At 42.7% G+C, this 27,474-nt stretch overlaps 1 protein-coding gene across 3 annotated transcripts in view; it reads left to right on the forward strand.

The window, feature by feature from the left end:
* LOC125451244 (isocitrate dehydrogenase [NADP], mitochondrial-like) overlaps positions 1-21,792 on the forward strand; it is an 82,310-nt gene extending 60,518 nt beyond the window's left edge. For all 3 annotated transcript variants that reach the window (XM_048528161.2, XM_048528162.2, XM_059644792.1), the window contains 4 exons: positions 9,664-9,776; positions 16,426-16,523; positions 18,180-18,272; positions 21,068-21,792. In XM_048528161.2, coding sequence (XP_048384118.1) covers positions 9,664-9,776; positions 16,426-16,523; positions 18,180-18,272; positions 21,068-21,152 — 389 coding nt within the window. In that variant the 3' untranslated portion in view covers positions 21,153-21,792. The remainder of the gene's footprint in view (positions 1-9,663; positions 9,777-16,425; positions 16,524-18,179; positions 18,273-21,067) is intronic.
* Positions 21,793-27,474: the final 5,682 nt, after the last annotated feature.

Below are 27,474 nucleotides of genomic sequence, written 5' to 3' on the forward strand. Positions count from 1 at the left end.
CATCAGCAACCATAACTATGAGCTTACGCACTTTGGCCTTGGTCTGACAGCTTGCTGTCAGCTCTGGCATGCAGGTAGACATGATCATTTGAGTTACCAAAAGTGTGCAACAGCCGCATGAAAAAAAATATACTTTTTTGATGCACTCCTGTGACGTGGCTTGGGGCACTTGGCTGCAAAAAAAACTTATATGAATGAATGTATCAGTGATAATGGGAACTGCAGATGCTGGAGAATCCAAGATAATAAAGTGTGGAGCTGGATGAACACAACAGACCAAGCAGCATCTCAGGAGCACAAAAGCTGACGTTTTGGGCCTAGACCCTTCATCAGAGAGGTCTAGGTCGGAAACGTCAGCTTTTGTGCTCCTGAGATGCTGCTTGGCCTGCTGCGTTCATCCAGCTTCACACTTTATTATCTAATATGAATGAAAGTTGTTGTAAAGGATTTTTTAAAAATTCATTAATGGGATGTAGGCATCACTGGCTAGGCCAGCATTTATTGCCCCCGGGGGTGTTTAGGAGTCAACCACCTTGCTGTGTGTCTAGAGTTTCGTGTAGGCCAAACCAGAACCAATAGTTAAGACTCAATGATAGATTTCAGTCAACTTAACTTCCTCCCCTTTTATAGCCAAGACCAAAAGCCAGTAATCTAGTTTGGTAGTGACCCCTTCTGAGTTCAACTATAAATAAAGTTAGAGTTTTTACATCAGCAATAGTTAGCAATGTGTTGTGGAATTTTAAACATTATCTTGATTTCTGCATTGGATTGATTCAAGCAGATGAGCTACCACCTCAATGTAACTGGTTGTCTCCCACTGTGGTGGGAGGCCATTCGGACTCCAGTAGAATGCTGGTGAGCTTGTTAAGTTGTCATCAATTCACCTGTTAGTTCACTGTCCAACTATCTGCATTTGGCTCAGCTGTTGCGATTCCCACATTTGGAAATATCTCATGTTAGTGAGAAGTCATCGGACTTCCCTCATAATGAGTCGTACAAGATATTATTGTCCCAATTTTGTCAAGACTGCCCTCCAAAATCACCCATGACCCTGTCTTTTGTTAGTTTACCCTTTTTCATTTCTTTCTTCCCAAAGCCTTTGTTGTGGCGACCAATGCCATTTACCTCTCATTATTTTAGAATTGTAGAATTTTACAGTGCTGAAGGAGACTGTTCGACCCATCATATCTGCACCAGTCCCCAAAAGAGTACCCAGTTAGTCCCATTCTCCAGCCTGTCGACTTCTAAATTCATCGATTTCAAATATATATCCAGTTCTCTTCTGAAACCTCCTCTAGAATCCACCTCCACCACTCTTCCAGGCAGCACATTGCAAATCTTAACAACTCTCTGAGGAAAGAAGTTTCTCCTCATCACACTCCTTGCTCTCTTGCTGATAATCTTGAAATTGTGACACCTATTTATTGACATACCAACAAGTGGAATCAGAATTTTCTTCTTTACTCTGCCAAAATTTTTGAATAATTTGAACATCTCAATAAAGGCACTGCTTAACCTTCTCTGCTCCAAGGAGAATAAGTTCAATTTCTCTCATTTTTCCTGGTATCTAAAATCCCTCAATCCTGGCATTATTCTAGTAAATCTACTTTGCACACTCTCCAGGGTTTTAACATCTTTCTTTAAACAAGGCTCCCAAAACTGAACACAATAAACCAAATGTGATCTGACCAGTGATTTGTAAAGGCGTAGCATCGCTTGCTTGCTGTTATACACTGCCTCTACTTATAAAACCAAGGATCCTACAAGCTTTCTTAACAACTGGCTCAACTTGCTTGGCCACCTTCAGAGAATCACACATGTGAACCCGAGGTCCCTCTGCTCCTGTACTCACTTCAACTTTATGACTCTGCTCTGACAGAATTCTATTCTGATTTTTCTGGCCACCCATGTATCCGCAGCAATTGCCTTTTGTCCCTTCTCCACAAACTACCTAAACTTCTGAGTCTCCCTTGGTCCCTTGCACTTGTTTATCAGCACACTGTTCCATGGGTACCATCATCCATTGGTACAAGGGGTTGATGATACTTAGCCCCATCTCTCCTTCACTTCTCTCAAACACTCACCTGCCTCTACACAGTCTAACAGCTTATTTAAGATCAAGTCAGAGCTTCCTCCAACTCATCACCAGAAAGCTCAAAATCTTCGTCTGCTGCAAACCCTCCATTACCACTGCTTCCACCTCTTTGTGTAGTCACATTCTTGGGATAAACCAGATCATTCATGATCATGATCCTGTTCGACCTGAAGGTGAGTTTTAATGTCAATACCTTAGAAACATTGGAACAGGGTGTTGCCATTCAGCCCATCGAGATTACTTTGTGATTAATGTATTCATGGCTGATCAAAGATTTTAATACTTTTTACCCGCACTGGCCCCAGAATGCATTACACCATTGATAATCAGAAATCTATCAATCCGTACTTTAAATATATTCAAAAAGTGAATATCCACAGCATCTAGGGTAGAGAATTCCAAAGATTTGCACATTTCTGAGTAAAAAAAAATCCACCCTCACCCTATCCCCATTATTTTTCCCTTGTGCCTCTGGTTCTGGATGGCTAATTACGGGAAATACCTTGCCTGCATCTACCATGTCTATTCCTTTCAATAGTACGTTTAAATGAGATTACCTCTCATTTTCCAAAACTCTAAACATACAGGCCCAGTTTGTTCAATCTCTCTTCATAGGACAGTTCACCATGTATGCTCATTTAATCACCAGCTAAATGGTCCATATCTGTCCCTACCCGAGTTCACTAAAATCTTTTAGAGAAGGAAGTCTTTCATCATTGGAGATAGTAGGAACTGCAGATGTTGGAGAATCTAAGATAACAACGTAGAGAGCTGGATGAACACAGCAGGCCAAGCAGCACCGGAGGAGCAGGAATGTTGACGTTTCGGGCCTAGATCCTTCTGTCTGACCCTGCCGTGTTCATCCAGCTCTACACCTTGTTATCTCAATCTTTCATCATTACCTGGTTTGGCCAATACATGACTTTAGCTCCACAGCAATGTGATTGATTCTTAAACTGCCCTCTAGGTAATTAGGAATGGGTAATAAATGACACCCCGAACTCAGAAGGAACAACAAAATATACATTTTCTCCCTTTGGTAGCTAAGTCTTTAGCCACCTCAAGATTGATTTTTAAATGTTGAAGCCTAAACCTGTTCACTTCTACACAACTCATTGTACTTTTCAAAATCCATTGCTTTGATTTATCTTCACTTCCTAATCACTTATGACTCAACATTTGCTTTCAGTTTCATTCAGAATTTTGTTTCTGTTAAAGGACCTTGCATTCTTGCAAATTGTTCTAACTAACGTGGCATTCATCTCACAATGAATTTCACAACCTTATTGAAGTTCTCAGTTAATTTATTTGTTATCCGTCAACAGGGATGAGCATTGGGATCTTCATTCCCCCATGTGAAAGGAAGCCACTTTAATGAAGAAGTGAAAATATTATAAAGATCCCTTAACCTGAAAGAGTGTTACTTCTGTATAATGTGGATATTAACAGGAAGCCTAGTTTTGAGAAGCTGTTGACATTAAACACCTTTGTTTATGAAAAGGAATTAGACTAAAATGAGGTTCATCCTCCCACCACTCAGAACAGATGTTTATGGAGCAATATGTTAGTTATTTTTCTACTTTATTATGAACTTAAAAGTTTACAATATTAGCTATTATTCTCAGCAAACAGCACAATTACCTGCCTTACAAAGGGCTGCAGTCAGCCAAGCCTGAGCTCTTGCTACAATGCAGGGTTTGAGGAGAATGTGAATGAGTCTAGCAGTTGACTCGCATTTGCCAAGTACGCTTTGCTAGGGTATATTTTGTTACAGATCTTGAAGGGAGCAAGGTGGAGGAGAAACAGAAACAAGGGTGGCGACTTGTAGAGATTTTAATTTTGGCAGTAAAAGCAATCAAAAGCCCAGAAGCGATTGGAACTCAGTTAGTAAATTTGTAAACATTAAATAAGATTAGTTAATCAAGGTAGTATCTGACAACTGATACTGCACCCTCGGATAAGGCATTCAATGGGTTAGGATTCAAATCCAGCTTAAGTTGTTTGGGGAGGAAGTTTTCTGTGAATGCCTGATTCTAAGTGGTCACTGAATTTGAAGTGAAAAATGTCACACGATTCTGTCTTAATTGAGTAGCTTCCAAAAGCCACAGGATGATTTGCAGGGGAAGTGAAAAAATATGTCATGGGTGCTCTTCTTGAGCCAGAGTGGTTGATGAAACAGAGTGTATTGCATTGGATTATAAGAATCAATAAAGCACATGGCCATGCAGCCCATCAGGTGCATGCCAGGCTTGCACAATATTAGACCAGTAGATGCTGAGGGTAAAGACTGTGCAGCTTTGCTGATTATGTGGGCTGATGTTGTTGCTTTGGGATAACTTTGAACTTTGAAAGGTAATAAATAGGCAAGTGGTTGTGGCCGCAGATCTTGGTTTTTAAGTTGGAAAATTCACACCACCTTTCCTGCTTCCATGTTGGGAAACTAGTTAAAATATTCATAGACTCAGTAAACTTTAACCAATCATTCTGACTTCAGCAACCTGCTTACAGGTTCCATGATCTCTCTGCAGCTTTCCATGCTTGCAAGATTGAAAGCATGGTGAGGAATGATCTCCTACAGAAACTGACCTCCTTGGGATGTTGGGGTCTGCAAACACATTAATCCTTCTGGTCGGAGTCAGTATGCAACATTTTCGAGTTGCTTTCAAGTAACTTGGAGTTAACACACATGCATCTTGACCTCTTGACAAACAACATGGGATAATGACCTTGGGCCTCTGAGGACAGGGAGAAATCAGATATACACAATGGCTTCTACAGATACACTCAGAGCTACCAAAGAAATCTGTGCTGGTCCGCCCCACGAACGCTTCACTATGTACGTCTGCATGCCACCATCAGCAAGTTCTGTCCAAAGCCCTGTGTCCCCATCCTATCTCTAAGTACCCCTCAGCAGCAGCCAATCAGCTATTTATCACACTCACACCTTTGCTTCCTCATAGTTGTCATGGTTACCCTTATTGAAACCAGCTTTCAAGTTATAAGTTGAATTTAAATTCCACCAGTCGATATGGAGGGATTTGAACCCATGTTCCCAGAGCATTAGACAATAAAATGTGAGGCTGGATGAACACAGCAGGCCAAGCAGCATCTCAGGAGCACAAAAGCTGACGTTTCGGGCCTAGACCCTTCATCAGAGAGGGGGATGGGGAGAGGGAACTGGAATAAATAGGGAGAGAGGGGGAGGCGGACCGAAGATGGAGAGTAAAGAAGATAGGTGGAGAGAGTGTAGGTGGGGAGGTAGGGAGGGGATAGGTCAGTCCAGGGAAGACAGACAGGTCAAGGAGGTGGGATGAGGTTAGTAGGTAGGAGATGGAGGTGCGGCTTGGGGTGGGAGGAAGGGATGGGTGAGAGGAAGAACAGGTTAGGGAGGCAGAGACAGGTTGGACTGGTTTTGGGATGCAGTGGGGGGAGGGGAAGAGCTGGGCTGATTGTGTGGTGCAGTCGGGGGAGGGGACGAACTGGGCTGGTTTAGGGATGCAGTAGGGGAAGGGGAGATTTTGAAGCTGGTGAAGTCCACATTGATACCATTAGGCTGCAGGGTTCCCAAGCGGAATATGAGTTGCTGTTCCTGCAACCTTCGGGTGGCATCATTGTGGCACTGCAGGAGGCCCATGATGGACATTACTAGATCAGTAATTTACCAAATGCCACCACCTCCCCATTGTTGAGGCTAAAAGGCACACATCATGGGGAGGCAATGGCTTAGTGGTATTATCACTGGACAGTTAATCCAGAGTCCCAAGTAATGTTCTGGGGATCTAGGTTTGAATTCCACCTCAGCAAACGGTGGAATTTGAATTCAGTAAAATATCTGGAATTAGGAATTAAAATATCTGGCAGCTCCAATCCATTGCTGATTGTTGGGAAAACCCGTCTGGTAAACTAACATCCTTTAGGGAAGGAAACTTCTTTCCTTACCTGGCCTGGCCTACATGAAAGGCCAGACCCACAGCAATGTGATTGACTCTTAACAGCACTCTGGGCAATTAGGGGTGGGCAATAAATGCTGGCCTGGCCTGTGACGTCCTCATTCTCCTGAATGGGTAAAGGACATCAGGAGTGTGATGGGATACCTTCTACTTGATGAGTGTAGCTACAACAACACTCAGGAAACTACACATAATCCAAGACAAAACAGCCCATTGATGAAATCTTCATTCACCATTTTAAAGCATCATTCCCTATGTCTATTGGTGAGCAATGGCAATAGAGTGTACCATCGACAAGATGCACTGTGACAACTTACCATGACTTTCATCAGCAACACTTATCAAACGTGTGAGCTCTACCAGCCAGAAGAACATAAGCAGTTGTGTAATAAGAGGAACATTATCAGCAAGATTTCCTCCAAGTTGTATACCATATGGAATTGGAACTGTACCACTGTTCTTTCATTGTCACTGGGTCAAAGTCCTGGAACTCCCTCCCTAACAGCACTTTGGACATTGTTACTGCCAGATGAGGAGGGGTGAGTTGCACCATTTTCCACTCTCCTAGATTGGCAGCAACGACATTTACTGTTCTTATCATCTTGAGGCTGTACCTCTCTTTAATAAGAATGTGGTTACTCAATGCGTATTGTATCATTAAAGAGTCAGTTTACAGTGTTTTCTTGAGTGAAGCAAAGAGCAATTTTATTATCTACTAACCCTGAAAACAAAATAAACACGTTACATCAGGCATATATACAAAGGAACAACATTATCAAAAAAGGTAGTGTGCAGTACAAAAGGAAAATAAAATAAAACACATATTAAACTCCTTAAAGTAACCTTGGAGCATGAAGGGTTTAACCTAAGATCATGGTTATTTAGCCATAGAGTCATACAACAGACCCTTTGGTCCAACTCATCTGTGCTGACCAGATTTTCCAAACTAAACTAGTCCCACTTGCCTGTGTTTAGCCTCTACCCCTCTGAATCTTTCTTATTTGTGTAGCTGTCCGAATATCTTTTTAATGTTGTATCTATACCTGCATCTGCCACTTCCCCTGGCAGCTCCAATCCATATATGCACCACTCTCTGCGTTGAAAAGTTGTCCCTCAGGTCCCGTTAAAATCTTTCTCTTCTCACCTTAAAAATGTGCTGTCTAGTTTAGAACTCACATGCCCTGGGGAAAACACCTTTGCTGTTCTCCTTATCTATGTCCTTCAAGATTTTATAAACCTCTACAGGGTTATGCCTCAATCTCTAACACTCCAGGGAAGAAACTGCCAGCCTATCTAGCTGCTCCCAACAACCCAAACCCTGCAGTCTCAGTAACATCCTTGTAAATCTTTGCAGCGTCCTTTCCAGTTTCATTCTAATCTTTCCTATAGCAGGGTGACCAGAACTGTACATAACACTGCAAAAGTGGCCTCACTAACAAAAGAAGAACAAAAGTGAAAAGCAGCACAGGAACAGGCCCTTCAGCCCTCCGAGCCTGTGCTGATTGTTATGCCCTGACTAAACTAATAAACAAACTTTCTGCCCTTACTTGATGCATTTCCCTCTATTCCCTCCCTAGTCGTATATCCAAGCAGATGCCCCTTAAATGTCACCAACGTGCCTGCTTCCATCACCTCCTCTGGCAGCGCATTCTAGGCTCCTACCACTATCTGCATGAAAAACTTTCCTCACTCATCTCCCTGCAACTTTCCCCCTCTCACCTTGAACCTGTGCCCCCCCCCCCCCCCACCTTGTAATTGAAACTTCAACCCTTAGTAAAAGCCTCTGACTGTCCACCCTATCTATGCCTGTCATAATTGTGTAGACCTCTATCAGGTCTCCTCTCAGCTGCCGTCTTTCCAGTGAAAACAATCCTAGTCGTTTTAACCTTTCCTCACAGTCAATGCGCTAGAGACCAGGCAACACCCTAGTGAACCTTCTCTGCACTTCCTCCAAAGCTTCCACGTCCTTCTGGTAATGTGGCAACGAAAATGGCACACATTGTTCCAAATGCCACCTAACAAGGGTTTTCTAACTGCAAGATGTTTTGCCAACTCTTGTATTCCATGCCCCGACTGTTGAAGGCAAGCATGCCATAGGTCGCCTTAATCACTTTGACCACTTATGTTGTTACTTTCAGGGAGCTATGGACCTGCAAGCCCAGATCCATCTGTATGTTAATTTTCCTAAGTGTTCTGCCATTAACAGTATAATTCACACCTTGTATTTGTTTGGATTAAACTCTATCTGCTATTTCTGTGCCCAAGTTGCCAATCTATTTGTATCCCGCTGTATCCTTCCACAATCCTCGGCACTATCAGCAACTTCACTGATCTTCATGTCATCTCAAACTTACTAATCAGACCACCCACATTTTCGTCCAGATCATTTATATATACTACAAACAACAGAGGACTTAAGACTGATCCCTGTGGAACACCACTAATTACCAGTCTCCATTCTCAAAAACACTCTTCCACCACTGTCCTCTGTCCTCTATGAACAAGCCAGTTTTGTATCCATTTAGACAGCTCACCCTGAATCCCATGTGACCTTAGTTTTTGCACCAATCTACCATGTGGGACTGTATCAATCTCTCTTGAAGTATGTGCACTGCCTCTGGAAATGCTGACAGGAGCACACACGTGACCCATTGCTGAGCTACAAGACTACGTTCATGAGGATCAGCACCAGTATCTAGAAGACTAATGCTCAAGAGTGTCTTGTAATATCTGATAGAAACTCCTTACTGTTCTCCCTGCTCCCGAGTGCCAGTTCCTTCCCACACGTGATGTGCTCGACAGAGTGTGCTACAGTACCTGACTGAGAGGCAGGACCATCAAGCTGTTTGTATCTGCTGATGTGGAGTGCACAGCAGTGATGTGACAGTGCTATCCTCCTAGGACAATTGGCTGTTCACTCATCATCTTCATCATTACCAATGAAAAATCTACAGGAAAGGAAATATGAGTTAGTGCTAACATTGAGAATGGGGGTGAACTCAGTACAGTATGTCACATGGTATTTCAGTACAGGTCACATTAACCAATGTCAGTGCTGTCAAGTTCCGAGTGACAGTGCATCTAATGCTGTCACTAGGCTTCTGAGTTATCTCTATCTCTCAATTGCTAATACCCAGGGTGAGTGATACCTTGCTAATCTCCAGAGTGGCCTCTTCCATTTGTGGGCAGCAGGTTCATCTGTGTTCTCTTCCTCTCCTTGTAGCCCTGGACTTTCACCTGAAATGTGAAAAGCAAGAGGGTTATGGATGTGAGAAGTGAAATGAATGTGGACGATGGGATACAATATTTGAGGAGTATTATCTGTGAGGAGTGAGGGTGAGAGAATAGTAGGATGTGGCTGAGGGTGTTTGTTGAGATGCAGACTTGAGGAGAAGACCAGAGAGAAAGGAACTATGGAAAGGAACTTGCAAAAAGGGAGTGCTCATAATTACAGAAGTGCAGGATGTTTCAAAAGGAGGGGTTCAGATGAGTACATGAAAATATTTTCAATTTTATTTTATGTTGACGAATATATTTTATGGCTGTTTGGGTAAGACCCACTAATACTTGGCTATGTAGACTATGTAGCTTTCTGACATTAACATTGTTTGTCTGCAGGTTTTGGTTCTCTTGGACTGATGACATCAGTGTTGATTTGTCCAGATGGGAAAACAATTGAAGCTGAGGCAGCTCATGGAACAGTCACTCGCCATTTCAGAGAGCACCAGAAGGTCAGTGCCCCTGCATATGGGAACTAGGAGATAATGCAGCACAGGATGTCTTATCCATTTGTCTTCCCTGACAACTGAAACAAGGCATCAGTATATAGACAGTAGATATAAAGAACAACCAGACAGAGGTGTCAGCACCTCATGGTGTTTGTGTTTTTGTTTTAACTCTGAAATTTTATAATTTTCAAAGTACTCATGCCTGGAATAAACTGAGACTTAAGGATAATACCTTATGCTGGTTGATTATTTTAAGTGGGACCAACTGTAATGAAAAAAGAGTATCAGTTGTTACTTCCCATTTCTGTTTTCGGTGAGCTGATAATTTGTTGCCCTTTGCAGTGCTTTAAGCTTGATGTATGCCAGTCTGTTTCCTATTTGTGTTCCCAGTTGCTCTAAATCCACATATTCTGCAGCTTGTGGGAAACATTGGTTTGCACTGTCACAATCAGCCTGTAATTATTATAAAGTCTGATATACGAAGCCATGGCAGTCACTTCTGTTTGACAATATTTTTTCTCTTGTGACATATTGTACGTTCTTCCATTTGTAAGTCTGTAACCTGATGTGACACTGATTTTGTCTTTGAGAAAGCATGCATTTAGTACACTTCTGACTGCAGGTACCCCAGTAGATGACCAAACATATGGCATTAAGTGTAGACAATTGAAAGATCACTGTAATTCTAATGCAGTGTCTAGACATCATCCTCACAGAAGTGGAGCCCATCATGCAGGATGTATTTTTGTTTCCATGTGTGGTTGATTCGACAATCACAGCAGCTACCATCAGTAGGACAATTCATAGGGAGCCTGGACTGGGAAGGATAAGACTGTATTGGAAATGAATAACCAACACAGATTTCTCTGCTCTGAATGTTTGGTGTAACTCCCATGCTCTCATACAACCCTCCCAGCCCGTGTGGAGGTGTTGACAATGGCTTGGACTCGGCTTCTGAGTGAGTGCAGACTGGTGCATCCTCTGTGTGCTAGCTCAGCCCAGTGACAGAGGATGAGACGACCTTGGACCTGGCGTGAGGTGGTGGTGCAGGTGCAGGATGGCAAACAAATGTCTGTGAGCAGCCAAGATTAAGAAGGACACTCCATAATCTCTCATATTTGAAGGTACTAAAGGACTTTGAGGTCAAAGAAGGCCATCTGCAAAGGTTGGTGCTGTTCCTTATTTTTTATATACAGTTCCTTACAGTGAAGACCATGTTCATTGCACCCCCTAGAGGGCAGAATTCATTCTGCGAGTCTGGAAGGAAATCTTCAGCCACACAAAAGGTGATGAGGAGGATGCCTCTGCTAATTTATTCTGCTGGGAAATTCCTCCATAGTTATTGCAGCCGTGCCTGTCAGTTTTTTTGACAATTGCAGTATCTGTGAGATCTTCTGTTGTACTCTTTTACTTTCAGGCAAGGGAAATGGGGTTATGTATCAGCGCTAATTGTGCTGATCTGCCATTTTTAGTCCTTCGGTGTGAACCCCATCAACTTCTAATGCTTTGTCACTCTTGTCTTGTTGTTTGGCGTTTTCTTCCTCAAGCTGGGTTGTGGTTGTGATGAGATGGTGGCAGGTGTCATGCTTGTGGATGGCAGCAAGGACACCCACATTGAAAGCAGAGTCTCTAATATGGAGATCTGCCAGTGCTCCTCCAGGCGAGCACTGACTGCCTCTCTGTCCTTGATGAGCAGCTCTTCGATCACGGCCAGCAGAGGAGTGGAGTTTTGGCTTCATGGACCATAGGTAGTCTGACTGCACTAAAGAAACCACACACAACATGATTATCAACTAACCACTGGATTCTTGAACTTTCTCCATGCACCATCAGTTTTTTGCAGCACAGCTTTCTGTGTCAGAACTCAGCCCTCATCTGCCCATGGAGCAACTCCCTACTTTTTGGTTGGGTTTTGTTTTCCATTTTATTTTCATTGTTTTGAACAAAACTAAAGTCCATTGTTGGGCACAGCTTCCTCTGGCAACCCATAATCTGCAATTGAATCGTGTAAAATAGTGAGAGTTTTGTTATTCATTTCACTGGGCACCTTGAAACCACCCTGAAAGGGTGACAACCACAATAAGTAGCTGTTACCCTGAAGATTTTGCAGAATTTACTCACAGCCTCTGCCGTGTCCTATCTGGCCCATTCCGTGGTTGCAAGTTTACCAGTGGTGGCTTCTTTACTAAGACGTGGCATACTCTGCTTACTTTCACTGAGTCTTCTATATCCTTATCTAATCCTGGCCAAAGATAGCTTGTCGCTAGATTCTTTATCTAACTGATCCATCATCATTGATATGAAGATCAGACTGCTACATCTATGCCTTTCAGGTGTTCCGACTGTGGTCCTCTGCATAAGACAGTGTGCAAAGCAGTGGAAAACGCAATAGAGCTCTCCTGTATCATCCTGCTTCAAACAGAGCAACAAGGACACAGGGCACATTATTCAGTACATTCCTGTTAGGCAAATAAAATTAATATAAGATCAGTTTCCAGATTTGGAACAACTGTCAAGGGAGAGGCAATAATGTAATGGTTTTGTCACTGGACAAGGAATCCAGAGACCAGGATAATGCTCTTCGAAGCCCAGCTTCAAATCCTACCATATTAGGTGGTGAATTTTAACTTTGAATGAAAGAAAATCTAGAATTAAAATTTTAACTAAAATCTGCATGTGGATTTGCAGATAGCCTAAAGGCCCTCCCCTTCTTCCTGTCCCGCAGGCCCGACCAGTCCCCCTCCACTGACACCCTTAGCTGAACCTCACCCTTAACAACTTCTCCTTCAATTCCTCCCACGTCCTACCAATGAAGGGAGGTGGCCATGGGTACCTGCATGGGCCCAAGCTATGCCTGCCTCTTTGTAGGTTATGTGGAACAATCCTGTACCTACACTGGCACCAAACCCCAACTCTTCCTCTGTTACATCAAAGACTCAGCACCTCCTTGTGCTCCCACAAGGGGCTCAAACAGTTCATCCACTTCACCACCCACCTTCCACCCCAAACTTAAGTTCACCTGGACCATCTCTGATACCTCTCTCTCCTTCCTGGACCTCTCTATTTCTATCTCTGGCAACCAGCTAAAAACTAACATCCATTTCAAGCCTACCGATTCCCACAGCTACCGAGAGTACATCTCCTCTCACCCACCTTCCTGCAAAAATGCCATCTCTTATTCCCAATTCCTCTGCCTCCGCCGCATCTGCTCCCGAGATGAGGCATTACACTCCCGGACATCCCAGATGTACTCGTTTTTCAAGGACCGCAACTTCCCCTCTCAGTTGTCGAAAACACCCACGACCCTGTCTCTCCCATTTCCTGCAACACCTCCATCACACCCCCTCCCCGCCATAACAACCAAAAGAGGATCCCCCTCGTCCTCACTTACCACCCCACCAACCTCCGGATCCAACGCATCATCCTCCGATACTTCTGCCATCTGTAATCCGACCCCACCACCAAAGACATTTTCCCCTCCCCACCCTTGTCTGCCTTCCGGAAGGACCACTCTCTCCGTGATTCCTTTGTCCGCTCCACACTCCCCTCCAACCCCACCACCCCCCAGCACTTTTCCCTGCAATCGCAGGAAGTGCTACACCTGCCCCTACACCTCACCCCTCAGCCCCATCCCAGGCCCTGAAAAGACCTTCCACATCAAACAGATGTTCACCTGCACATCTGCTAATGTGGTATACTGTATCCGCTGTTCCTGTTGTGGCCTCTTCTACGGCGGGGAAACCAAGTGGGGGCTTGGGGGCCACTTTGTGAAACATCTACACTCTGTTTGCACCAAACAACTGCACCTCACAGTTGCAAACCATTTCAACTCCCCCTCCCACTCCTTGCATGACATGTTCGTCCTGGGTCTCCTGCAGTGCCACAACGATGCCACCCAGAGGTTGCAGGAACAGCATTTCATATTTCGCTTGGGAACCCTGCAGTCCAATGGTATCAATGGGGTTTTCACAAGCTTCCAAATCTCCCCTTCCCCCTGCTGCATCCCAAAACCAGCCCAGCTCATCCCCGCCTCCGTAACCTGTCCTTCCTCCCACCTATCCCCTCCTCCCAACTCAAGCCCCATCCCCCATCTCCTATGTACCAGCCTCATCCTGCCTCCTTGATCTGTCTGTCCTCCCTGGACCGACCTATCCTCTCCCTAACTCCTCACCTACTCTCACTTTTATTGGTCCCCAACCCTGCCTCCTTGACTTGTCTGTCTCCTCTCTACCTATCTTCTCCTTTATCCATCTTCTATCCACCTCCCCCTTTCTCCCTATTTATTTCAGAATCTCCTTCCCCTCCCCCATTTCTGAAGAAGGGTCTAGACCTGAAACGTCAGCTTTCCTGCTCCTCTGATGCTGCTTGGCCTGCTGTGTTCATCCAGCTCTCCACCTTGTTATCTCAGATTCTCCAGCATCAGCAGTTCCTGCTATCTCCTTCAAAAGTCGTCAGCTTCACAAATGCCAATCTTCAGCCAATTTGATTCATTCCATGTGATATCAAGAAAGGCACTGGAGGCTGCAAAGCCTAACAACAATCTACAACAGTACTGAAGCCTTGTGCTCCAGAATTTGCTACTCTCCTAGCAAAGCTCTCGAGAACCATAACAACACTGGCCTCTGTTTGACAATGTTGAAAATTACACGGGTATGCCTTGTACATAAAAGCAGGACAAATCCAAATTGGCCAATTATTGCCCCATCAGTCTATTCTCAACCATCAGTAAAGTGATGGAACATATCGTTAACAATGTTATCAAGCAGTATCTGCTCAGCAATAACCTGCTCAGCGACGCCCAGTTTGGATATCACCAGGGCCACTCAGCTCCCTGCCTAAGTACAGCTTTGGGTCAAACATGAGTTGAGATGGGAGTGACAGCTCTTGACATTGAGGGTGCATTTGCATGAACGTGGCATCAAGGAGCCCTGGGAAAACTGGAATGATTGGGATTTGGGGAAAATTCTGTACTGGTTGGTGTCATATCTGGCACATAAAAATACTATTGTGGCTGTTGGAAGTCAATCAGCTCCAGGATATCTCGGCAGGAGTTTGTCTCGGCCGTGTTCTCGGTCCAACCATCTTCAGCTGCACCATCAATGACTTCCCTTCCGTTATAAGATCAGGAACAGCGATGCTTGCTGATGGCTGCGTAATGTTCCTCCTCAGACACTGAAGCAGTCCATATTCAAATTCAGCGAGACCTGGACAATATTTAGACTTGGTCTGACAAGTGGCATGTTGCGTCCAGGTAAATACCATATGCAACGAATAAAATGTAACCATCACCTTTTGTCATTTAATGGCATTACTAAAAACCACCACCACTCCACTCGCCTCCCACTATCAATATTCTCAGGGTTACCATTGACCAGAAACTGAATTGTATTTGCTATGTAAATACTATGGATGGATCGCCTCTCCTTCACTGTTGTTGCATCAAAATCCTCGAACTTACACCCTCTCAGGATTGTGAAGTTGCTGCAGCAAATAGTGTGGAGCAATTGAGGAAGGCAGCCCACCACCATTTTCTCAAAGGTTATTATGATTGGACAATAAATACTGGCCGAGAAAGCGACACTCGTCAGTCTACTCTCGATCATCAGTACAGTGGTGGAAGGTTTCATCAACACTGTTATCCTATGAGTGAATGAGAAAACTGATGTAACAGAATCTCAAATTCTGCAAATTTATGTCTGAGTTCATTGTAATACACCCTGCAGTATAAGGAACAGAACACCCAGCTGAATTGTTTCTTAAAAACTGAAGTGATATGTAACAGTCAGCAAACAATGAAGGCACCACAATAAGCGAAGAGTGAGAAAAAGAAGGTGAGCTTTCAAGTGACAACACATCATCATCGTTACTGAAGTGTCTATCAGGGAGAGTATGTGGCCTCACACATTGGTCAGGATGTCTGGCAGTAGTCAGGTTGGGTGTGTACCTGTAGATCATGTTTAATTTCAGAAGTTGATGAAGTAGAAGGGGGTTGAGGAGAATCAAAACACTCTGATGATTTTGTTAGTTGAGATATGAGTAGAGTACCTGTAGTTACTCACAGGCAAGTTGTGCCTGAAACTAATTCAGCTCTGAGTTGGAGTCAGACAGAACTGTCTGATTATGTGGAAAATTCAATTGAAGATCAAGGGAAAATACAATCCTTACAGAAAAATCCCTCCTCAGACTCAGGCCAAGACCAGTTCCGAGGAAGGGTCGGCGTACCCAAAACTTTACCTCTGATTTTTCTTCACAGATGCTGCCAGACCTGCAGAACTTTTCCAGCAACTTCAGTTTTTTTTTCAGGCCAGTGGAGGTTTGGGCCTTTCTGAAAGCTCAGGTCAAGAAAGGCACCCTCTTAAGAGTATGGAACAGGTGATTTATGTGTAACTAAATGAAAATGAGAAACGTGTTTCAGTTGTATACAATGTTGAACATTTTATATGACATATTCATTAAGGAAGGAGAAGTGGACTAGCACTCTTGTGATTCTGAAATGAAACGTTTGAGTTTGATTTTCTGGGAACTTTACTGTCTCGGTGTGTGTCCAACAATGAGATCACAAATTACACTTCATTTTTGAAGTATTGATCCCAACAGCGCTCAGATCCGCGTTCTGTGATTGTATGTTGTTTCTGTTTTGTTTTAACTCCAGGGCAAAGCCACTAGCACAAATCCAATTGCCAGTATCTTTGCCTGGACACGAGGCTTGGAGCACAGAGCAAAACTTGATGGCAATCAGCAACTTAAACAGTGAGTCTTTTCTGTTTTTCAAAGGATTCAATGTTTTGAGAATACACAGAATTTTATAGGCAGACAATAATTGCACAGACCATTCCTCTGACAAGTCCTGCATATTTCACCTAGTGAACACAGTGGGAAAATTCTGCTCCAGTATTCAAGATCGTGGAGCCCTTGTGGTGCAAATGCTGATTCTTTTTGTTTGGGACGTACGAAAGTAGACAGATGGCACTGTATCACTTAGGGCTATAATTCTGCTTTCTGATCACTCCAATGAACCATTCTGAAAAAGGTTCACAGCTGTAAGATATGCTCTGTTCAAGTTGCACTGGCTTTCCCATCAGATGAGATGAATACAGGTAGTCCCTGAGTTGTGAATGGGTTCCTGAGTCACGTGGTAAGTCAATCTGTACACAACTCAGGACACAATATAAAATACCTATTCATAAATACAGATATGTTCATACGTCAGATATTTTAAATTCCAGCTCAGTTTCACACCACATTCATAAGTATGAGCATTTTTAAGTTAAACATTCATAATGCAGGAACCCCCTGCATCATTATCCTTAAAAACCCTGGACCTGCTGTATTATAACTTTTGTCGTCCAAACTCAACCCTTACGACTTACACCATCAAGCGGGGATCTTGCATTTCATGAGACAAAAAAAACTGCAGATGCTGGAATCTGGGTAGACAAACAGGAGGCAAGAAGAAAACACCATCTTAGTCTATTGCATCCAACCTAGTCTGTTGCATCCAGTCCTCCCGATGTGGTCTTTTTCTCTACGTCAGTGAGACCAAACGTAGACTAGGTGACCGTTTTGCCGAGCACCTCCACCTGGCCCATGACTGCCAACCTAAACTCCCGGTCACCGCCCGTTTCAACTCCCTGCCCCACTTCCCCCTGACATGCCCGCCCTCGGCCTCCTCCAGTGTCATGACGACTCGGAATGCAGATTTGAAGAACAACACCTTAGCTCCCACCTGGGCACCCTACAGCCCGGAGAACTTAACATTGAGTTTTCCAATTTCAAATAAACTTCCCACCCATCTCCCGCCTCCCCTTACAGCCCCACCTCCTCCCTTCCATTCTACCTTCTGACCCTCCCTTCCAGCTACTAACCAGATTCATTCCTCCCATTGACCAACCAGGTCATATCTACTACCTGTGTCCACTTATCATCACCATTCTGCCTCCACCCCATCCTCTCCCCCTTTATCTGCAGCTCCCCCTACCCCCACATCCAGTCCTGAAGAAGAGTAATACCTGAAACGTTGATCGCTCTGTACCTCCAGATGCTGCCTGGCCTGTTGTGTTCTTCCAGCCTCCTGTTTGTGTATTCTCGCATTTCATGAAACTTGTGGAACTGCTGTTTTGGATCCATGACCAAAATGCAAACGTTGACCGAGTGAATTCAGTTCTCACAGTGCATTACCCAATTCAGACCCAGCGATGAACTTTGTCCAAGAAACCAAGCATTTACCAAAGCAGTAGCTGAGGAGAACTGTCCAGTGTGATTGCCCTCTGTTGAAACTGGATCCTCAATCAAAGGGAGATACAGACAAAGATCTTTGCTGCTATTCTGTGACTTGATGCATTGAAGGACTCTGTTGATATAGCGTTGTGGTTCAGATTTTTGTCATTTATATTATATCTCTTCAAGGTTTACGGATACCCTCGAGCAGGTGTGTGTAGAAACAGTGGAGAGTGGTACCATGACAAAGGACTTGGCGGCTTGTATTCATGGACTGCAGAAGTAAGTTATTGTTTTTGTTTCCCCTAATATAAAAACATAGCCAATCTTGATAGTATAAATCAAGTTAAAAAGGCTCCATCTAAACAATGGTAAAGGAATCCAAGGTATGGTGTGATCTTGGATAAGAAATTGGTTGAGACTGGGAATGTGGGGAAACCATGGGTAGCTTCACAAGATACATATTGCACACTTATCATTTGATTGAATGCGTGAATGATTTTATTGCCACATGTATTTTACAGTGAGAAAAACTGTAAAATACAATGAGAAGCTTCTTCACTGTTGCCACGATACAGTGCCAGTTGGAAAAGTTTAAAGAATAAGAAACAAATAGAAAGAGATGGCTTAAAGACAGACCACCGGCATCTGGTCAGCTCACCATCGATGTCACTGCTCCATCATGCACCCTCCAGCGCCTCGCTGCTATCTACCCCAGACCCATTCAACATTGAAGTCGCCGGTCTTCAGGTGGCATCTTTTGCCGCTGGGCCAATTCTCCTCTGCCACCGTCTCACCGCCATCTGCACCGGACCCACGACCATCAGGGTTGCATTTCTCACTGCTGGGTCCACTTCAATGTTGCTGTGATGCCCTTCGCCGCTGCCAGCACTGCACCCAACCAATTACAATGTCGCTGATCCGCAGGTGCCATCTTTTGTCACTGGGCTCACTTTGTCAACATCACCTACACTGATATAGCAACCGGTGGTTCTGGGACCTAAATCAGAGAATGGCTAACGGTGGTATTACCTTATTATATTGCCTTATATAGATTCCAGTAGGGACCTCAACAACTCACTGTTCTCAGTAACATGCGCAGGATGCCATGTTTCTAAATTTGTTGCTGACACAAAGATTGACAGATTCTAGTAATGCAGGCTGTCCATTACTAATTTTTCCATAATACAGCATGCACCAAGCCTTGATGTCAGGATCTGATGACAGAAGCACCCCAATAAAGATAGTGCAATAAGATCAGGAGAATGAAGTGAGTGCAGTTTGATGGTAATGGGGCTATATCACTTGCAATGTAACAATGTAACAAAAGAATTATACCAACAAATAGATTGCTAAGCAGTTTAGCCTAGAGTTTAAGACAAAGGGTAGTGATGTTTTACAATGTCTTAGTCAGATCACACTTAGAACAATGTCATTCTGAGCACTGCAGTAAAAAGAAACAGCAATGAGAAAAGGTAAGATTTTGAACGTGATGGATGAAATAAAAGGCAACCAGTGGGGGAATAGTAAAAAAGTACTTGAACTATTAGAAGCTATGTAGAAATGTAAAACACATTATTATCTCAAAGGATGCCAAATTTCAGGGCCACACAAAAGGAGATTATAAAATTAGAAATTTGAATTATCTGTTCAGGAAATCTTTTGATAAATGTTTGGGGAGGATCTGCTAGTGCATAACACATTGGAGTGGTATTAAAATATAGCTTCATGTCATACTAGGCAAATAAATATACCAAATGTTTGTTGATTTGAATGAACTTTTCCCAACTTCATTGTCTTTTTTTGTGCAGTTATTAAGAGGTACTCGAGGATCATAGTTAAGTTGCATATTGAGTCTGTAGGTTTGTGCTTTCTCTCTCCCTTTTCAAAATTATAAATTACATTTGCTGTTTTCTAATCTGATGGAGCCTTCCTGAACTGAGGGAATTTTGGATAGTTAAAACCAGTGCATCAGCTCTCTCTTTAGCCAGTTCCTTTAGCACCCTCAGATGAAGTTCTGTGATGCCGTGGCATAGTTGGTTAAACTGCCTGCCTAGTAAACAGGAGATCCCTGTGTTCAAATCGCAGCGGTGCCTGCGTCTTATGTTGAAGGTGTCTTTTTTAAATTTCTTACAACTGGCCCCAATTTGTGGATATTTAAGTGGGTGGAATGGTGGCTTTTTGGTTAGCACTGCTGCCTCACTGCACCAGGGACCCGGGTTCGATTCCACCCTCGGGAGACTGTCTGTGTGGAGTTTGCACATTCTACCATTTCCTCATGCTCCGGTGCAGGCTATGCGGATTGGCCATGCTAAATTGCCGTAGTATTCAGGGATGTGTGGATTCTGGGGATGGGTTTGAGTGGGACGTCTGAGCATCAGTGTGGACTTGTTAGGCCGAAGGGCCTGTTTCCACACTGCAGGGATTCAATGGTTATATAATATGAAGATGAAGCTCTTCAGGATCTAGCCCACAGCTTCAGCAACTTGCTCAGGAACACTTCCCTGGTGATTGCAACTTTCTTGAGTTGTCCCTTGTTACCATTTCTTGAACTTGGATGCTACCAGCTTTTGATTGGTCAGTTCCTGCTGATGATCCAGCTCACAAAGGTCGAGGCTTGTGACAAGTTTGGAAAATTGCCCTTGCTTGCCTTCCAGCTCTTGGTGTGATCTACCATGTTCGACCTCACACTTACCTTTTCAAAAAAACGGGAAAGTCTCACCCTTACTTTCGTAAACAACTCAATTTTCACTCAAAGATAAGACAGCACAAATAATTGCAACCCAAAGGTGCATGTGCATTTTCTTTTTTTAAGAAGAATTTAAATTTGGCCCAAATGCAGTTTGCCCCATTGCTTCATGTTGGCCTCTTAATTTCAAATTGTTACTGCATTCATGCCTCCTGCTGGCTGAGTTAATTGGCATGTTTATGGTACACAACAATGCGTTCCAGTTCAAGCTGGGTACGGTTGTAAATTCTCAAATTCTGTTGTCTGTGTTTGAGTTGAAAAGGAATTGAATGCTCAAACCTGTTACTGAAAGTTTCCACTAATGTTCTGTCATTTCCTCCTTTGCTAGTATAAAACCGGGACAGCACTATGTGTACACTGAAGAATTTCTTGATGTCATCAAGGAAAACTTGGACAAGAAGTTGAGTCATTGAAAAGGACCAAGAACAATGCAGAGCCTTCAGGGTTCATTCCAAGATGAATACTACCCAATCTTATTCTGTGAAGCAGATTTAAGATACTGAGGCGCCAGTTTATTCTGGCAATAAGATTTGCTTTGAAGTGAAACCTTAATCATTCTTTCTATTACATCTTTATTAAAACATGAGTCTTACTTCAAATGAAGAAAAATCATTTTCAGTTGCCCATAATCCCTTCCTTTGTGGCAACCGTTTTACTGCAGAATAACCAATGGTTTCATACAGAGTCAGTCCTTGTTATCTGTAACACAGAAGTGAACCTATTGTAACTTCTCTTTATACCAATAGAAACTTTTTGGTGTCCATTGAAACTTTGTACTTAGAGTTTTTTAAAATTAATATGAGTATTATGTTTTTGAAATGGAAGTACTTAAACTGTACAGCTGTAACACGGTTCAGATCAGCTGGAATTACAGACCACAGTAACTGTGCAAATGGGTGAGAAACTGGTGGGTACATAGCCCACCTGTACTTAAAGTGGCAGCCTTGACAGTAAAACTCGTAAAATACTGGCAATTAATTTTAAATGTCATATTGATTCTTTGTGTGTGTCTGAGGAGATTGGAATAAAATAGTTTTATGATTATTATGCTACCATCTGTAACCCCTTAGTGCTGATATCATCATTCCTCCCTACTCAAAGCAAGCTAGAGAAAAAAATATAGGAACAGGACCAGGCCGTTCAACCCTTCGAGCCTGCTCTGCCATTCAATATCGTCATTGCTGATCATCCAACTCAGTACCCTGTTCCCACTTTCTCCATACCCCGTGATTCCCTTAGCCCTAAGAATTATATTTAACCCTTGAAAACATTCAATGCTTTGGCCTCAACTGTATTTTATGGTATCTGTAGTTGAACTAAACAGAGTAGTAGTTAACATTCGACTGCACCTAACATATTACAAAGGATTATAGAAAATTAATGGTTGCAGGGCATATTGAATGAATCTAATGGCCACTGCTGAAATGTAAGGATGATTTTCTGGAATCTGGAGCAGAGTTTGCTGAAGCCCTTTCACTGAAACACGTCTATAGCATCTTGTCTCCAAATATGGCTGGCAATTAGGCAGGACACACTAATTCTGTCAAAGGAAGGGTTTCCAATTAAAAGATCATGACATCTTTAAAAGGCTTAATGGCTGATGGATGTCTAAGGCTGCAGCTACCATAGGGTAGAAAGCTTGAATTAGCTCCATAGACTGGTATCCTGTCACCAAATCAGCCTTTATTTACACATGTATAGTATGTGACACTGGTCCGGCTTTCTCAGAGCCAGCTATCAGACTGAACAGAATCTTTGACACTCCTGTTTATGTTGGTCAGCTAGGACTCCCTGATTGGACCAGATTACAGACTCAATTGGGGAACTCATGTTCTGTGATGTCCCTCTGGCTGACCTTTTTACATTCACTACAAAGGGTACACAGGAAAGCTACTCACTGGATCTCGTACACTTGTATGGAACCCCTGATGCAGGATCAATGGGATCTTCCCTCAGCACGGCAAGGCAAGGACAACCTCTCCAGCCAAAAAGATATCGGTGGAAGTTGCCAAGAATGCCAACAGCAAGAGTGTGGAATCTATAATCTGGTAATGGATTACCTAGAGGATCCAGGGCCTCAGGAGAGCAGACAAGGTGAGAGAAGGGGTAATTCCAGCAGCAAAGCCCCACATCTTTGACTTTTCCAGCATTGTCCTGCAAGATTTCCTCAGAACAACACGCCTTGAACCCTCTGCCAGGTGTCTCATAGAGGGTATTGGATAATTATTTGGATAGAAATAGCATGCGAGGGTATGGGGGAGAAAAGCAGGAGATTGACATGAGGTAATGATGCTCGTTTGAAGAGCTGGTGCTGGCGCAATGGGCCAAATGGTCTCCTAATTCACTGAAGCAATTCTGTGATTCCAGCTGAGAAGCCAGCATTTTCACTCACCCTCAGCTTCTTGACTTCTCACATCCATGCCTGGCAGTCGCCCTCCAGCAATATTCTTCTCAGCTATCCACACAAGACGTTAACAATGTTGAATGACTATCTGCTTTCCCTCCTTATGGGAGAAGAGAACACACACTTCGGGGAGAGGCAGAGACCTGAGTGCTGGGCATCCATTGACAGTTAGCTTCTTGGCCTAGAGAGATGCATTGTCGGCTGGCTGTCTGGGAACGTTTTATTGACAGTTAGTTTATTGGCCTGCGGCTAAAACTGAAGCCTCCTGATGCATTGGCACTGTCAAATATTGAGAGAACTGGTCCTCTACACATTGGGAATCTCGTATTCTTCAAGCTTTGACTAACTCAAACCCCCTTCCCTTGTGGCTGAAGGAAGGGCAATTAATAGAAAGCCAAAAGATCTGTTGATGCTGTAAATCAGGAACAAAAACCGAAGTTGCTGGAAAAGCTCAGCAAGTCTGACAGCATCTGTGAAGAAACAAAAAATCAGAGTTAACGTTTCGGGTCCTCAGTTCTGAGGAAGGGTCAACAGACCCAGAGCGTTAATTCTGACATTTTTCATCACAAAGGACAATTAATGCTGTTGTTGCTCCTTGTGTGGTTGGTATTCTGTGAGTCAGTGTTACAACCCTTTTGTACTCCGCATTAGAAATGAATTCTTTCCTTTAGAGAGTAGTGAATCTGTAACATTCTTTATTGTGGAGAGCTGGTGAGACTGAGTTGTTAAGTATGTTGACATCAGGGTATCAAGGGTTGTGGAGGAACGAGCAAGAATGTGGAGTTGAGGATTATGAGATCAACTGTGATCTCATTGAATGGAGCAACCGACTCAATGGGCTAAACAGCCTGATTCTGCTCCTAGGTCATATGATGTGCCAATTGCTTCCATGCTGCAACCACTAGGAAATGCAGCAGGAAATGAGTGAAATGCACAAGCTGGCAAGAAATGTCAAGCCTGTCATTTTCACTGAAGAAATATTTCTCACTATATGCTTACCTTGCCAATCTGATGAATTGCTGACAGTTTGAGCTGAGTGAAAGATCTGCGGCCTGTTGAAGGCAGGAATTTTGATTAAGAAAGAATTTAATGACCTATTGGAATATTGATATACCTCACCCAACAATTGCATGGGGGTTCCTCAGTCATCTTCTAAGCTGCTGGGGTGAAACCAAAAAATGGCTGCATGGTGATGACGTATTCTGGCTAGATGTCACTTTTTGTGGACTTAACGCTACATATGTACTCAAAATGCCTCCCCTTGCCTCCGAAAACACCCCCAACAAAGTTGCATCAAAGTGTGAAAGCTATGGAAACCTTTTTTCTCCATTTATTGATGTAATGACAATTCAACAAATAGCAAAGGCAGAAGGACTAAAAAATGTGTTCTACACCCAAAAGTCTGATCTCGCACTAGCAGAACTTTTCAATTAGATTCTGATCTGTCCATTATCCATTTGTTATGTATTGTCTCCTCTTCCATTCATGCTTGAAGGTCAACTATGGGAGAACCACAACTTTTAATTTTTTTGCAATACGAATGAATGATTCTGGAGTAAATACCTTCCAGCCATTTTTAATTATATTGAGATGGAGAAAAATCAGATTAGATGTAAAGCAGGTAATCTCATGGAACCTTGCTGTTTCCTGCTGGGCAGACTCAGGTAAAGTGATCCCAAGGTTCTTGCATGTAATAATTTTATATGAGGCATAATTTATCTTCATTATTCTTCATTAAAAGGCAGTACAGCAATATAGAGACAGATGTACAAGCAAAAGCTGACTACATCTGTACCAATCTGAAAGCAGCTTCTGGCAGCACAGTTGTCAAAGCAGACATTAAAATACACCTAAAAAAGAAGCAAAGTGCTGGAGACCCTGGAGATTCAAAAGATAAAAGTGGAAAGTGCTGAGAAAATGAAGAAGGTCTGACAGCAGCTGTGGAGAGAGAAACAGTAAACATGGTCTGAAGAAGAATCAAATCTGACTCAAAATGGTACTTTCCCCCCACAGAGAAACCTGCTGTATTTATCCAGCACTTTCTAGCTATATTGAAAACTTACCCTCTCCCCAAAATATCCATTCTGTAGTATTTTCATATCTATTTATATCCTTCCATCAAATACTGGAAAACAGTGCTGGAAGGGGAAGGTCATTGTTGGGGAATGCTTTGAATCTGCTTTCCAACTTACTGAAAAATAGAATAACCTAAACTTCCATTATACATAGCTGACGTCCAATATTGCATATTTCCTCAAATCTAATTAAAGATTCCAGAGAAGAAAGGGAACTCACATTATCTACATGGCTATGACTCATTGTTGCCTCGCGTCTCATAGTGCTTGTGTTTGGTCTAGATCAGCTATTTCTAAGCAATGGTGGTAGTAGTGGCATCACTTCAATCCTGCAAAACCCCCCTATTCTGAAGGAGTGCATACAATCAGATTAACCTTCTCAACTAAGAATATTTACCTGGCTTTAACTTTCTTTCCTGTAATTTTGAGACTTCTAAATCCAAAGCCTAAAGTTTTATCATTATTCGATTTCCAACTTCTAAAAATGATTTACTTGATGGTTTTTCATTTTAGTTTCTCAGCAATATAAGAAATCCTGCAAGTTATGGAGTGAAACTTTTGGGTATTGAGTATAGTGTTTTGCTGCAAGCTAATCTAGCCAAATGAATGTTATATTGGGTCGGTTACACGGAAGGCTTATCTCATTTGACTTGATTTATTGTTGTTGCATGTGCCGAAGTACGGTGAAAAGTTTTGTTTTGCATGCAGGGCAGGCAGGTCATAATGTGGAAGGGCATACAGATCATAGGATGTTTAGACAGAGCGAGGCATACAAGGTTACAGCTGCACAGGAGGTGCTCAAAATCAAAATATGAGATTTCTTTTCAATAATTTCTCTCCCTGGTGGGAATAGGGGACTGAATCTTCTGGAAAACAACAAAAAGGTGATCTGTCCAGATGCTGGAGCACAGATAGAGCAGCTAATAGGAACAGAAGTCTTTCAGCCAGTCCAACCTGCTCTGCCACTCTATCTGTATAATATGTCATTCAATTTGATTTATCAGTCTTTAATCTTTATCCATTCACACCATCCAATCACAAAATCTAGTGTTCTGAGTGTTAAAAGGCTCAGTACAGCCTTTGTGGAAAAAAATCGAAATTTCTGTTTTCCTTTGTGTTCCCTGATTTCATTTATAATTAGCTTAACTCAAATTTTAAGATTTGATACTGTGCTACTATATTGTGACTTGCAGGTTTATGCAACCTCTTCTCAATCCTTCTTTATAAATTCTGATATCATCCTGTCAAAGCTGCAGTCTTATGCCCTTCCAGGTTAAATTTATCCTTCTTGAAGTACAGTGCCACCACAGAACACAATTCTCTGTATGAGGTCAGATCAAGATTCGGCACCACTGAAACATAATTATTTTTATCACTTTGTATTGCAAGTCTCCTTCAGATAAAGATAATATTTCGTAAGGAGTTTTGAGGTTTTGTCTGTACCTGTCTGCTGCTTTTTGCAAATGGATGTACAAGCCCCTTTTTTGTTCCTTTTCTCTTAGCATCAAGAAAGTATTTGGATTTGTCAATCTTTGATTCAAAGTAGATGACCTCACATTTTCCTTTGGTCATGTAAGTTTGTAGTAAATTTTTTGTGGGGCACATAATTTGGATCGGTAAGTGGAGGGAAAGTGCACTTTTGTTTAAGGTCCTGTGAAGGTGAATTACAAAAGGAAGAAAGTTAGTTTGAATAGTGAACTGCAGACAGCTTTTCCAAGCAAGCATGTGGCTTAAGTTAAGTTATTTAATCAGCTTCTTATACTGCTAATTGCTTAAAGTTTACAACATTAATGAGACAGAAAGAAATGGTCAACGCCATTAGTCAGTTGAGTTCAGGACAAGAAAGTGGCCATTATAGCAGAAAGGCAAATTTTTATTTTCTAGATGTCTGCAGACTGTGTGAGTTGGTTGAAATCTGCAGGCAGGCAGAATTATAAGAAAGTATCCAGGCCATCAGAGCTGGAAAGAAGTCTTCAGGCCATCAGAACTTAAAAGACACTTTAAGCTGTTTTAGCAATCCAAGGAAAAGATCTGGCAAGAATCAATTGAGTACGAAATTAAAGAGTTAAGGTAGAAAGAACCCTCACTGGGATTGAGTGATGATGAATATTGCAGGGAAAAAGGTTGAATCTTTTTACTGTTGATGTTGTGATCTTTCTAAAATATCTCACGTATGCTGTGTTATTTCTCTTTTTTGTAATGAACTTATGTTCTCATGTTAAAAACACATTGACATCCTTATGTGACTGTGTTCAG

The sequence above is a fragment of the Stegostoma tigrinum genome, chromosome 3 (assembly GCF_030684315.1).
Source record: "Stegostoma tigrinum isolate sSteTig4 chromosome 3, sSteTig4.hap1, whole genome shotgun sequence".
NCBI classification, from domain to species: Eukaryota; Metazoa; Chordata; class Chondrichthyes; order Orectolobiformes; family Stegostomatidae; genus Stegostoma; species Stegostoma tigrinum.